The sequence below is a fragment of the Ruditapes philippinarum genome, unplaced genomic scaffold, assembly GCF_026571515.1.
Source record: "Ruditapes philippinarum isolate M1 unplaced genomic scaffold, ASM2657151v2 ctg7649_1_1_1_1, whole genome shotgun sequence".
Classification (NCBI taxonomy): domain Eukaryota; kingdom Metazoa; phylum Mollusca; class Bivalvia; order Venerida; family Veneridae; genus Ruditapes; species Ruditapes philippinarum.
Window position 1 is genome coordinate 1 of NW_026860052.1, and position 15,380 is coordinate 15,380.

Here is a 15,380-nt window from a genome sequence, read left to right on the forward strand (position 1 = left end):
AGCATGGCCCTGATCAGACTGCCCGGATGCGCAGGCTGGTCTTGATCCAGTGCTGGTCGCAATACCCATTATGTTGGTTTTATTCATGACGCGGCTCAAATAACTATGTCCCTGACAGAATTGAAACCAACAGTTATGAGGCGCAAGTTGCTCGAACTCATTGTCTGTTATGTAATTACTCGTCCTCGGTGTAAGTAGTGCAAGATTTGTGTTGGACGTTTTTTTGTTGTCTTTTAAGTTATAAGTTATATCAATATTATATGTATTTTTCAGATTCTCCATGGATAAAATACATTTCAAAAGAAATTGTAAACCTTCAACAGCAACAAGTTATATCAAAACTATACAAAAAATGGTAAAATATCGTTTTATATGTTATTCTTTTGATCATCAGTCTTAAATACATAAATAAAGTTTAAAAAAAAACTTCATTTACAGCCAGAAGTAACGCATGACTTTTTTAATAAATATTTCTTGAATATGTTATCATATAAAATTGAAATTTCATTTACATTTAATAACAACGATAATGGGTAAGATACCAGTTTTTGACATTTTTCATAAAACATATTTGCTGAGTAAAAATAATCTTGTTTCCACAACTTAGTAAAAGTCGTAGCCACGACATAGTATCTCGTGCGCTAAACTTAATTATCTCGTGGCCACGACTAAGTAACTCGTGGCCACGACATGGTATCTCGTGCGGACTACTTAATTGTCTCGTGGCCACGACTAAGTAACTCGTGGCCACGACATGGTATCTTGTACACACGAGATAAATTAAAACGCACAAATATCACGTTTGTTTTACCATAGCAGAAAGGCACAAGATAATATTTGCAGAATGAAATTTGTCAAGCTGAAGATGAGATGATCAACTATGTGTCTGTATTTGTTTACGCAATAAACATATATAATTTGACTTTCATCGGACAGATTCAAACATAAAACGCTTCATTATACGTATACCTAGTTATTTACGTTCTTATCTAAGGTGGGTGGAGAAAAGCAACACTGTTTGTGAAGACGACAACGCAGACGATCAACAAACAAGCGCTCTTGGCGTTGGGAATTTGGGAGGTGTATTTCTTGTCCTCGCCGGTGGTTCCATATTCGCTCTGTTTGTCGCCATATTGGAATTTTTATGGAAGGCTGGAAAGACAGCTCGAAAACAAAATGTAATTAGTTGTTTACTATATTTTATTGCACGTATTGTATGATGATGATAATAAAAATGTAATTACAAAGATCGTCCGACACGACGAAATTAAATATATTGCAGGCTGTGTTTGATCCTTTCACATATCCTTATGTGTCTCCAAATAAAATTTCACACTTAAGGAAAGACAAAAAAATACTGGTTATCAGATTGGTGCATGTTGACGATGTAATTTGATCATTTTCTCAAGAATTATAGCCCTTTCCTTTTTTACCTATGTAGCATTGAAAGACATTCTTGTTTTGTGATTATGTTCGGTATCTTGGCAAATGTTTTTAATTTATACCCAATTTATACCGTATATACATATATTTGTAGGTATCATTTTTGACTGAAGTGAAAAATGGATTATATTTCATCTTTGTGGAATGCACATCTTCGAGGAACATGGGAGAAGAGAACAGCTCAGTTGATGAATGTGAAGTGAATAAAAATTCTCTACAAAAAACTCCTAAAATCACAAACGGCAATTTCTGTAAAGACGCTGCTGATTGATTGAAGTGTTATGAACTTAAAGTTTTGCTTTAACGAACAGTTGATTTACATAGATATACTAAAACAATAGATAAAGGTGTATAAATAGTGTCACCAAATCTACAGCGATTTTAGTAAGAAATGAAAACATGGTATTTTAAAGTGTTTAACTTTTCTTAACTAATCACACCTATATCGGCCTAGCTCTTGTACCGACGAACAAAATACAAATGTATAGTTTTCTTTATTCTCATATATCATTTTGCATGAAACAACTATTAATATTTAAATCCCAATAGACTGAAACGCCTGTACACATCAGTTTACGTCATCGTGTGAATCATTCTATGCAAACATATAAAAAAATCAACTTAATTAAATATGAAAATATAAATATAAAGATACAAAGTATTTGTTTTTCGTCCGTTTTTCCCCCCGGAAACTTGTTTGTACTCTTACACATGTACATAGCAATGTTTATTCTTTTTTAAATTATATTTTATCAGGAAATAAACCTACATTCAGTGCGCTGACGCTATTATACGAGTATCCTAAATTTTTAACCACTTTTATAATGTTAAGTAGATACAAAATAAATACATGAAACCCTTGAAGAAACGGTTTGCGCTTTGACAGTATTATCCAATTCAACGTGTTTTACGTATGCGTTTTTTGCAAAACACGACCCTCAAATATTCCGAAATGATTTCAGATTGACGGTAGAAAAAAGATCAGGGGCATTTAGACTTGAAATCAGAATGGTTTTTGTGTTTGTTTTTTATTGTTTTGTTTTTGTTTTTTGTTTGTTTTATAAAGCACACAAGGGTACAAAAAACTGACACTTAACGATATTCTCACAAAGAGTATTTATAAATATAAATAACAAAAAATCAACGTTTTCCTGTTTTCTTTTTGTGTTATCACGTTTTCTAAGTTAATCGGAGAGTTAAACTGAATGACAGCTATTTGTTTACATGAACAACTGTCCGTTTCTTAAAAAGGGGGACAACCAAGATAATCGGCGATGTCTGTATACCAAATTTCCAGCATAAGTACTTGGTTGCTGAGATAAAATCCCACGAATCCATAAATTAAAATAACAAGAGCGCATGACCCTTTGGCAAACAGGCAAAGTCGTCATTTTTGTTTTTGTTTACTGGGCCCTGTATATATTGCGCATAGGTAAAAGTGGGCTATAACAAGAGCTCGTGATTCTGTTAACACATGGTTTTGGTGGCAAAAGAGGGAAAATAGCCGATTTTATGCTATAATACTGCATAATGTAAAAGTACTGCCCCACTCTTTTTATAACCTCAAATTGATAAGTTTATTCATTTTTTCTGATTTTGTACATAATTTTGTACATATTAATAAAACAAGTGTAAACAACATAAATATCTCTTATATACCTTCCATCTTGAACTGTTTATAATATATGTGTATGTGTTACGAGAACGCGACGTCACAACAAAGCGCAAAATGGCGCATTGTCGCCTAGTCGGCCGGCGCTTAGCGCATTGTTGCCTTGTCGGCCGGCGCCTATAGCGCATTGTTGCCTTGTCGGCCGGCGCAAGCACAAGTCGACAGCACGACAACGAGACGCGCAAAACTGTTAAAAATCAGCCCGAGGCGTCCGTGGCCTAGTGGTGAAGGTCGTTGACATCAGACCACTTGTCCCTCACCGCCGATGGTTCGAATCCCGACAGGAAATTTGGATTCTTTCATGTGACGAAGCTATCCAGCTAACCTATGGAACGTCTGTGGTTCTACTCAGGTGCCCGTTCGTGCCTAAAATAATGCACGTAAGGACACCTGAGGTCTTCCTCCTCCAGTAAAGCTGTAACGTCGCCATATGACCTATACTGTGTCGGTGTGACATAAAACCCAGTCACACGAATCAGCCACCATAGAATTGAATTAAGATGTGATAAATGTGTTACATAGAAGAACAGGTGATTGTTGCCCAACAAATGTCACGATACATAAGCATTTTCCAGCATTACAATTGCTAATAAATTCATCATTTAAATGTGTTACAGTTGTAATCTATTTTCTATGTTTATCATACCAGTAATAAGCTTTCGTTTAAATCTAAGTACACAAATTGTCATTATGTAACAAAACTAACGATGTTTGATGATTAGGATTAATGCCTTTTGTATGTAAACTTCTCATTAATGACAAATAAGACGCATTATTTTGATAGCAGATATTTTTAAGGATTTTTTTTTGCGCAAGAAGTTTACGTTGGCATTTGGCGGTAAACTATGCGGATTACCTCGGTTACACTATATATGCTAAATACATCCGTTTCCGACAGCATTTTATTCGAGAACTTGTGCATGCAACATCGTTTGACGAAATCATTGTCAATCTCTAGTTATATTACCACATCATGCCACCTAAACGTATAGGAACAAACAGGAAAGTTAGAAATGCAGATGAGGGGGAGCCTAGGCTTTATCAGCCTGATTCAGGTAACTATTCTTCACCTTCTTGTCGTTCCTTACGCTCTAATGTTATAGATTTTGAAGAAATAATTGGTGCGGGTATATTGTAATTCAAACTATATTAGTAATGTCGACATCCATCGAAATTTCTACATATTTACAAAGAGTGTATATTCAGTGATTATTTTTTGTTGTTCTTAAAATCGTTAAGGCGAATGGTGAAAATCCTACAAAAGTGATATATAACTTGCGTTAGGAAAATATATTTGATAAGTGTGTGCCTTTATTTTGCACCTGACTTTTTTGCAACAATCATTAAGAATTGTTGAAAATGATTTGATTACTTGAATCTTTTACACGAAAAAGCTTGTTAGAATTTAACTTTGTTAGAAATTTTATCATTGATTTCACAAGAAAATATTCTTATCATAAATAGATATCATAGATATCATAGTTTTAACGCTTGGTAGCGGTAACAATCTCTATCCATGTCACCAGTGTAGACCAAGATCAGCCAAGGCATTTGACCCTCTGATACTGTTTGCATTGTTCGCTATTCAGTCAGTATGTATTTTGATTTTTTTCTTAAATTGATGAATGGATTTGTCTCGAGATTTACAGATTGTCCAGTCCATAAATTAGGTAAGGGTAAACGTGTGGTTAGGGTTGAATTGTAGCTAGATGTTAACTAACTTTAAAACTTAAGTTACCCAGTTCCAAAAGATAAGAAACGAATTTTTCATTGCAACGTAATCTATTTGCAAGAAAAATCACTACATTGTCATTTTCTGTATTAAATTGCCACTGAATTAAATTCACTGAGTCTGTGTTAGATTTTGCACTATAAAATCTGATCATTGTTATTCAAATTTAGAAATACTAGAATGTGAAGGAGCGACTGGATATTGCCCAACAACAGATTTATGCACAAACAGCCTATGTAGTGATCCAAACTGTCAAGTGTACCCATACACAACTTGCACGTACGTACTCAAAACAAATTGATTTGCTCGTGAACAACAACCGTTATATCAACTGGTTACAACTAATGGCCATTTTTACACAACATTTAATATCCGTGATAGTTAAGACAAAACAAAAAAATATTATTTTAACACATTTAATGGTCAGTAAAAACCCTACTTAAAAGTCATAAATCGTCACAGTCAATCATTCAAAATATCCGAGATATAACACAACTTTTAAAACTTTTTATTTTTATTATTTCTTGTAAAAATCCTCAATGTAAATTGATGTATGCTATTTGCGTGTAAGTCAACCTCTTTGTGTAAATGGAATATTTTTCATATATCATGGTGTTCATGTTCATAATTGGTCATATTTCAAAACACGAAACGTTCATGCAACGGGTATTTTGTTATTCAAGAGGGTTTTGCAAGTCGGAAAAATGCTAAAACATTAAATTTGTACATTTCTAGCACAAAATACATTATTTCTATTTTTTCTATAGATAAGAAGTAAGATAAAAGCCTCAAACTGACCAATAAGTAAAATATTGATTTACCTTTCGGCGCTCCGCGCCTCATGAAATTCAATATTTGTCATATTGGACAGTTTTCGGCTTAAAACCTGGCGGTATTCACTGTATAGAGCCTGGCAAAAGTACACATATGTGCAAGTTGGCCAGGCATGCACTATACTAGTGGCAAAGGCAAACACTGTATGAGCATGTTCAAAGTCAATGCATTTCTATTTCAGAGAAGAATCTTGTAAAAATGATGAGTTACAGACTTGTGGGGTGAAAATGTAATGTGGAAAACAGCATCAAACGTGACATCTACGATGGCTATACACATAGATGATTTGAATATATGAACATTTTAGTTGATAGTGTTTCAATAGAAACATGTTACATATATTTGAAACTTATTTATATAGTGCATTGGTAAAACGTCTTCAGTATCAATTATAACTTGGTTTTGCTTCTTTCAATTAAGCACTGTTCACAACCGAAAACCTTACTAGATGACAGGTTTTGAATTAAGTTTGTTTTTGGTTGCTGCAAAAACTTGTCTTGTCAATGAAATATGCAGCGTTTGAAATCATCCTAAATTTAAGCAGTTCAGAACATACCACAATCTGAAAAGCAGATATTGATATTTTTTTCAAAAGCCTTTTTTAGTTAATACGAATTTATTTAAGTTGAATTTATTTTAGTTCGATTGTGTTGGCAGCTATAAGCTTATCGAAATACTCTCGAATCCGTTAATGGAATTAACCAGTACTAAGCAATGAGTGTAAAATTTCTTGCTAACGGAAACAATGGCTTCCCGCTGACAGGGTCCGAACCCACGCGGCAAGCAATCTTTTGATAACAAAGCGCGTTGAACACTCGACCATGCCGCCACCATCAATGAAGAAATGGAGAGATGAATCAACGAATCTTTTCTACAGAAAAGCTGTATTTCAACCGTTTTGAAAACTGAAATGAACTATGATATAAAATATAATTCGAACAGTATTTATCAATTTTTAATATATATTGAATTGTAAATTACTTAATGACGACCTGTACATTAATTCAAAACTATATTCGGTATCTGCCATATGTATGTTTTAAGTGTATATTCTAAACATGACATGTTTCATCATGTAAAAATCTTGAAACAAAGTGATCCCTCGGAAGCATTAATCACAACAAAATTACAAGAGAATTGCAGACTCGGTTTGATTGAGTCTGTACATGAAGGATAATGAATACGTGCAACATCCCTCACGCCCCCTAGCACCGGCTAAAATGACCCCGAAACATAGCACCAAGTAAAATCTTTTAACCTAAAGTAACCAAATCATATATCACCACAATACTGTAACATGGAGGAACGCCTTACACAAGAACATAATAACGATCAATCTTTGTAACAAAAATGTGAAAAAAGAAAAACATAGAATAAGAAACATATTAGTAGTAACAAAATTTATCATATATTATATTGATATATAAAACCTACGCAATTTATTTACAGTACTTCTTAACTTTTGGATGAAACAAGTAAAGATTATTTAATTTTAGGATTTACATTTGCAATATTTTACTGCATACGCTTCTTAAGATCTTGAAGAAAGACAGCCAAATACTACATCACAGGTAAGTGTGACTGTGGCGTTATTGTTATTTCCGGCGCAAAACACATTATATTTAGAATTATAATTTTGGCCATTCTAAAATAAGTATAAAAAATTATAAAGCATCTTTCTGAAACGTATACACTTCCAAATTATTTAATAATCTAAAGTAGTATCTAAAAAAACTTTCTAGTTAAATTTCCCGGTGAACTTCCCCAAATGACCATTTTACACCGCTTTTAAAATTTAATTAAATCTCTAGTAAATAGCATATTCAATATAAGAATTTACCGATTATATACGACATTTAATTTTTTCCCAAAAATGACGAGACTACCAATCCAGTAGAGTTCAATATCCAATGTGCATACAGAAAGACACCAATTTAGAAATCCCGAAATGTTCTGGTACTCTCAGTAGATTATGTTCAGTGTTTATAATATATAATATGATTATGGCATGTTAAACGTTGCAATATTCAATAAATTTAATGTTTGGTCTATATCCAATATCTCTAATTTTATATGCTATACCATAATATTATTCTATCCTACTAAAAATATTTGTTCTTCAAAAATATTTGTGTGCGATAATTTTCTCTATATATATTCTATATTTGAAAATATATATTGTATAATTTTAAATATTTATTGGATACAGCACTGACAATATTTATTCGATAATTTGAATCGTGGGATAGAACACTTAGCATTATAAAGTAAGCACGAATTTCTGATAAAGCGTTATCATCCTGATAGACTATTGTGCAGTGGAAATGATTGTTGTACGCATGTCCCTGTGAATGTCACTTGTAAATATTGCATATGCTTAATCCTCTTTATAAATATATATGTATGTCTTAAAATGGAAAAAGATTTTAAAGTCTTCAGGACATACGAGGGATGGTCAAAAATAAACCGGACTGGGGCTGTCAATTGAAGAATATTCAAACATCAATGTCTTATTTTTATATATCACAATTAATCGGAAAACCATACCACATTTAATTTGATAACGCAAATAGCTTGTACGAAACAGCGAATTAAAAACCATGGCAACGCACACCCGGCGCAATGCATAAATTTGCGCTAATAATAGGCTCTTTATGAAGCGTATATGTTACAATATGACACAATTAGATTTCAAAATACGAAACGTGATGAGCCATATTTTTCGTTGTCAGAAAAAAATGACTTCATTTAAACCACATTTAGCTTTGCAATCACAATTCATATGTCACCTGAAAACGAAAAACTCGCTTTAAAATCATGCCGTCATTCGATCAATAAGAAATTGTGTCAACAGTAAGTCGAGAAACTGTCTAAAACATATAAAAAGGGATAATGGAAATAGGGAAAAATTAAGGTAGCCATAACACAGTTTTTGATTGAAATTAATGATAAAGAAAGGGTGATTGAAAAATTTGAAAAAGAAAAATGCTTTCAATTGTTAACCAATGAAAATACGTCTTAAACATGAAATTATAAAATCAATTTGAAAAAGGTTTGTCTGATGACCTCTCATATGAATACATCTCTTTCATGTTCCATCTAAGTCAATTTAGTCACACATTTTTAAGGAATTTATTGTGTGGTTGTATTGCTTACAGATGAATGTTTGGCCATACTCATTTAATTAACGTTTCAAATAAGGTAGCGGCTTTATGGAATCTGAACATTTGTTTCTTCAGTGATTTTGAATTTAAGAAAAGTGTACAAGAAACAACAGGTTATACCCAGACTCAAAATGGTCATGGAGAAATAATGAAAAAGTTCGGAACATAAAGATACAGGGTTGTTTTCCTATTAACACTGATATCATAAATCATTTAAGTCAACTTAATAAAAAAACAAAGATGGCCGGTTCAAAATATAAAACATATCTAACAAAGTTTAACAAAACATTTTTATGATTAAGTTTTAAAATATCTGAACAGAAAATATATATCTTCCCTATAATTTTGAAATATTACAAATATGTTTCGTTTCTTTTGACAATATTTACAGTATGAATAGATGACACTAAATCTTTCATCAACAAAATTGTTTATCAGTTTCAATCACTTTAACTATTTTGTTTTGGCCTCTACTGTTTTCTACGTTTTAAAATAACATTCAGAATATCTCAAAACGTGAATACAATTATTCAAAATACTTGCGTCTATCCCATTTAAGGAAAATATATCCCAATTTAAGGTTAAACAAAATAATGTTTGTATTTTAGTACATTTGTGTTTCATTTCTAGTATTTCATTACAGCAACAAGCTTCAACACATCTGTTTTTATAGAGAATTCCCTGAATAGAGAATTCCCTGATTTGACAATACTTTTTAACTTGGTAAAGTTTTGATTCAACTAAATGTGTATGTTGTATTTTATGCATCAGGAAAAGTTACTGTTTTTTCCAATATTTTTTCCAATTGCAATGACTAGAAATCCGTACCTTCCAAATATATACATGTAATAATGATACAAAAAAATATATAAATTGTTGATTGCTTCAAGTAATTGCATTTATGTAAAACATTCAATAAAAATGTTATAACAGGTTTATATGTGCAGGTCTTTTTAAAGGGATCAACTTTTTGAAAAGAAAACCATACGTATAACTATCTCTAGGGGTTTACTGAATACAGAGTAGCGGTATGTCTTTACTCAGTTTAAGTACACAAGTTGAGCTGATACAAAATTGCGCCAATGTGCGATTGTTATTCCTTACATTTTATAAATCTTTCTTCATTATTTTACTTCGTCAAATGTTTCTATGGATTTTGCTTGTTGCTTGGAGGACATTGGAATGCTCTGAGGCATGGGGGATCACACGTCCTGTTGTGTGTTTTTTATTTATTTATTTTATTTATTTATTTATTGTATTTATTTACTTTTTTTGACATATGGAGATGCACGTTATCAGTTAACCGTACATGACTGGTTAAATAACCTTGTGTTACACGCAACTGTTTTTATAAGCTGTATGAGATTTGCATCTTGCTATATTCTGCACTTTTTTTAATGATTTGAACTGTCATTGAATATGTGCGTGCGTGTGTGCAATATATAAGTTCAAGGATAGTTGCTGGGTCATATGGGGGTTGCGTTCATTGAACGCCGCTTTTCCTTGTTGATCTTGTTTATCATATTCTTAGAACATATGTTTCATAAATTGACACAACGAATCAATTTTATTTTGAAGCGCCTTAACTTGAAGCATGATTGTAGTTGCGAGTAAGATAAATATTTATACAGTTGTCTGTGCAAAAGAAATCATACGCATACCAGATCTTCTAGACTTAAAAGTGTCAAGGAAAATATATTTATATTTCATTAGGTTTGGATGAAAGCAGATACTATGCAGCTTTTCCAGTTTTCCGTCATCATAATTTGTGTGACACATGCTAAAGGATATGATGTTAACAACACCGCTCCATCAGACATTAACGCACAATATTTAATTGATGTAGGAGTGAAAACAAATGATGCTAAATTGGAGGCTGTTGGAATAGCCATGAAAAATCTCCATCAGCAAACTTGTGGTGATTGGTCGACCTGGTCAAAGTGTACTTCAAACATGTTTCGTTATTTTGGCATGAAGCAGCGTACAAGGAAATGTGTCAGCGCGTCTTTGGGAAATGAAACAGACTTACGCTTATGTAGGAATCGATGTCCGTCTGACTATAAAACAACAGCTAATAGGTTTTGTTTAAAATTACATACCTCTGCAAAATTACATTCTGAAGCAGAAAACTACTGCAAGTCAGAGGGTGGACATTTGGTTCATATCAACTCACAAGCAAAGTATGATGCCATTGTGAAAATGAATTTTCCAAATAATCTGGCTAAGTATATACATATTGGAGGACAGCGGAAAGACGTGACCTCAAACTGGAAGTTCAACGACGGGACAAGAATGACCTTCTTCAGATGGGCACCAAATGAACCGGACGCGTATTCGCATGAATTATGTTTACTCTTAGAGACAAAGCCAATGACTATGCATAATGGAGAGTGTCGTCAAAAGTTTCCGTGTATCTGTGAAATCACTGCATGAACGGATAAATGAAAATTCAAGTTACAGTATAAAATACTAATATATCAAATAAACATAAATTGTGTACATAAACCTGCTTTCTTAGACAATGTCAAGATTAAGGCAAGCCCAGATGGATTTCATGTGCGTTAATTCATTCAGCATATATAAAACATTTTCACATCTTTTTAACGAGATATTTGATTATTTTGTTTCTTTTCTCTTTTTAAAAATAGTATGCCTCCAGATATAAATACTTTGAAAGTGTTTTTAAAAGTGTCATTCATAATGCGTACCTTGCCAAAAAGGCTTAACATATGCAAAAATGCCTGTTACTGCGTTAGTCACGCAGTAGAAATGTTGTAAATACAGCAAAATCAGCCATTCATTGTATTTAATATGTAAATCATTAATAAAATTGTGAATATTTTGATATCTCCTAACATCTTAGTACATTTGTCTCGAAGTTGATTTCCTGTTGTTTTTTGTTTTGTTTTTTTTTGGGGGGGGGGGCTCATTTGGAGGCATGCAGCTTTAATATGAAAAAATAAACATGTATCACAGTAAATGATTTTCTCTTTAAAATACCGTATTCGTACTTATTTCTGCGATTTTTGTTAAAACGAGGGGTTTTAAATTTCTGCGTATCTTATTTCTGCGGTGTCATTATTCTCTCATTGATACCTTTTATATCTGCGTTATAATTAAGATATTTTTACAAATTAACCGACACAAACAGACAACATTTCAAGATTTGTTTATATAACATGTACATTAATACTTCCCTTTAACATGCAGATGACTGATAATGTGTTTCGTCGTAATAATCATATATCGGTATATACACATTAATAAAAAAAATCAACAACGTGCAATGACAACAATGTATGTGTATAAATATGAAGTGTGAATAATAATCGCAAAATCACAAAGCTTTGATCTGCATTGCATCTCGTTTACTCGAAGGGTCCCTTGTTATAGAAACTTGGTCGAATGCTCATATTGATCTTTCAGTTTTAGAAGCAGCTCTAGCCATTAACTTACAGATTAATAATGTCCACGAGAGGATGATGTAAGATAAAGTTATTGTTTAAGGTTGATGATGATGATGATTATGATGATGATGATCTTTTGTAAATCATCAGTATATTTAAATTTTAAAATAATGAAAGGTCAGATTATTTAAGGTACGAAATTTATATGAAAAAGTGACTGATGTCATTTAAAGTCATTCATTTCGTATGATATTTTTTTGCAAAACTGTCAAGGTTCCTACTTTCCTGTAAAATTTGTTTTCATAACACAGGAGGTCAGTGTAGATGACTTAATTCCGGATGACAGTGTGCTCTGTTAGTGGTTTTAGTTTATTATGGTGGCCTTACTTAGTTTTTATCTTAAAGTTTATAAAAGTAGAGCTAAGACTATATCTTAATATAAAAGAGTGAATGTATTCTAACATTAAATAATCAGTCATACATTTATGCATTAATGTTGTTTTTAATATAATTAAACGTGTTTTATCTTTAAATCACATCGCAATACAATTTTTAGTTTTATGCAATTTAAGCAGGGTACATAGTTTGTCAAATGTCACTTCGAACACTATATTGAACATTTTAATGTAATTTCTCTTGGAAGTTATATTCAACTGGGCCAGCAGTTCATTGCATGCAGTGTAATAGATGGATGACGATGATTAATTCAGAATCCTTGACTGACATCATTAAACGATCCCCGGTTTCTTTGGACAACACAACACTTGAATATATTCCGTACGCCTTAACGCATTTTAAGTCTGTAGCGGATAAGGAGGTGTTCACCACACTAAAATTGTCCAAGTTAATATCTTCTGTCAATATTAGGTTATAAATATGATAAAGTTGTCTCGGAAATAAATTCTGAAATACTTTGTGTCAGTGAAATAAGATATATAGATAGAAAATGAACTTTGAACACAACCAAACCCAATAAATAATAAGATAAAGTTTGCAGGCTCAGAATGAATGAACCTGTTCATTGACAGTTATGGAAATGCATATTTCTGCCCATGCAACCTAGCCCCGGGTTGAGCGCTAGTCTATGTTAACACCAACATATGTTTCGTACTCCTCGACCTTCAAACAAATGAATATGTTATATATTTAATCAATCAATAAAACATTTATGGAATTTGTGGGATGTGTAGGCAATCAGAATCACCTAAGGAAAGAGCGTTATTTTCAAAAATATTTTCAAGTCCTCTTGGCTTAAGCACTCAAATGACATAATAATCTGGAAGTAACTGGTGCTATTTCTCTCTTAAACATCACATTATTGACTATTGACATACCTTTTGAAAATCCTACATTTAGTATTGATGCAGAAAAAACCCTAAAAAAACCCGACAAGAACAGTTTTTAATTGATTATTTTTCAATATAAGACACACAATGTAAGTAGCTACAGAGTAGATCAATGAAAATATTAAGCCTTTATTTAAAACAAAGGTTATCTGAACAACTTGTCACTCAAGTTCTTCTGGATCACACACAGCATATAATTCCCAACACACAGGTGCTTATTTTTTAAAACTTATATCAATTAAATCTTCTTTGGAAGGAAACATTAGGAACATATCATTTTGTTTTTTGTTAAATTGAAAAGAAATTAAAAAATGCTATTCGGATTTCCTTCGGATTCGGACTGCTTCACATACTGTACATGTTTATAATTCACGAGTGCTTGGCTTAGCAAACAACGGCAATATCTTCCTCTACAGTAAAATATAGAAAAAATTATTAGTTACATTCTTATACGGCAATTCTTTCAACTATCCCTTTGAGTGTATTGCATTTTTCATTGTAACGTTGGGCATCAGATTCAGTCGGAATACAAGAAATTCATTTGTCAATTTAAAATACTAGAATCTCTAATTACAAGACCTTTTCAGACACAGTTTTTGCAAATTTTTAATAATTATAGCCAACGAAAAAAAACTGGTGTTTAAGAATTGTCATTTCCTTTGAGTTAATTCAATTGTGACGAGTATTGAAAAGTTATATACAGGCTATTTAAAAATGTATGTGCGCGAATTACATTAAACTGTTTGATTCTGCAATAATATGCAGGCTGATGTTGTAGAACTGTCTTGGCGTAAATACTACCGTATAATGATACTTGAAAATTTCTTCCCCTTTGCAAACATATATGCGCTTTTCAAGAATTTCTCATCAAAATAAAAACAGATTGCTTTGATCTCTAATTACTTTATCATTGTTCCACCTATTATATCACAGATAAATAATTTAAACAAGCCAATATCAAACTCCAAATTAAAGTAATGTGACAGTATTGTAGCTTGATGAACGTACAAAAGGTAAGAAAAGTTGGATTGAAGCTTGCTTGCTGATGGAATAAAGATGTTATGTCAGTATTTTCAAAAGTTGAAAATGGTAATTTTTGGAAAATGATAATTCCCATGGCTGTATCATGTTGTTAGCAGTATATATCATACCAAAGTTAAAGATGTGGTGATTTTCTGGTGTGTAATTCAAGATGCAGTGATTTTCAAGTGTGTATCTTTATTAAAGTTCATGTAGTGATTTTCGTGTGTGTCAAATATTAATCACGTGACCATGAAGTGACATTCTTGTGAAAATAAGAATTGTTTCTATTGATCATTTCTAAGACGAATCACCTACAATGGTTAAATTTAATTCTTATTCAATGCAATGCTGAATTTAAACACGTCTACGTTGACCGGATCGTACTGAAGTCATATTCCGGGTAGAAATCGGTGTAGTCACTTTCCTGTGAGCGTTTGTGTGCGTGCGTCAGTACGTGCGAGCGAGCGAGCGTGCGTGCGCGCGCGTGTGTGTGTGTGTGTTGGATTTTCAATGCTTACAAAATTTATCTTTTTTATTACGTTTGAAATTTAAGTTATTTATCAATGTCAGCTTTGCTCTAAACAGCTCTGACAGTGTCGAAATTGTAAGCAAAAATAAAATTGTGGTACCATATGGGGGAAAATCTTTAAAAGTAGTATGTCGGTGAAAAGTGTGAAATTATATTTTGATAAATTATACTGTGAAATTATCAAATATAATTTTCATGGATAAATCAGTAAACCCAAAAGCACGAAATAA

General features: G+C 32.4%; 2 protein-coding genes across 2 annotated transcripts; both read left to right on the forward strand.

Moving 5' to 3' along the window:
* Positions 1-273: 273 nt before the first annotated feature.
* Positions 274-2,101, forward strand: LOC132758733 (glutamate receptor ionotropic, kainate 2-like; the record flags this gene model as incomplete). The annotated part of the gene is made up of 3 exons (XM_060750433.1): positions 274-355; positions 995-1,178; positions 1,538-2,101. Coding segments are annotated over 3 exons (443 nt in total), but the record flags the coding sequence as incomplete, so codon positions are not given.
* An 8,369-nt stretch (positions 2,102-10,470) lies between these two features.
* On the forward strand, positions 10,471-11,535 carry LOC132758732 (C-type lectin lectoxin-Lio2-like). The gene has a single exon (XM_060750432.1). The coding sequence runs from the start codon at positions 10,565-10,567 to the stop codon at positions 11,276-11,278; it is 714 nt and encodes a 237-aa protein (XP_060606415.1). The 5' UTR covers positions 10,471-10,564; the 3' UTR covers positions 11,279-11,535.
* Positions 11,536-15,380: the final 3,845 nt, after the last annotated feature.

Coding starts and splice junctions, on each gene's coding strand:
- LOC132758732 (XM_060750432.1), top strand. CDS start 10,565: ATGAAAGCAGATACTATGCAGCTTTTCCAGTTTTCCGTCATCATAATT.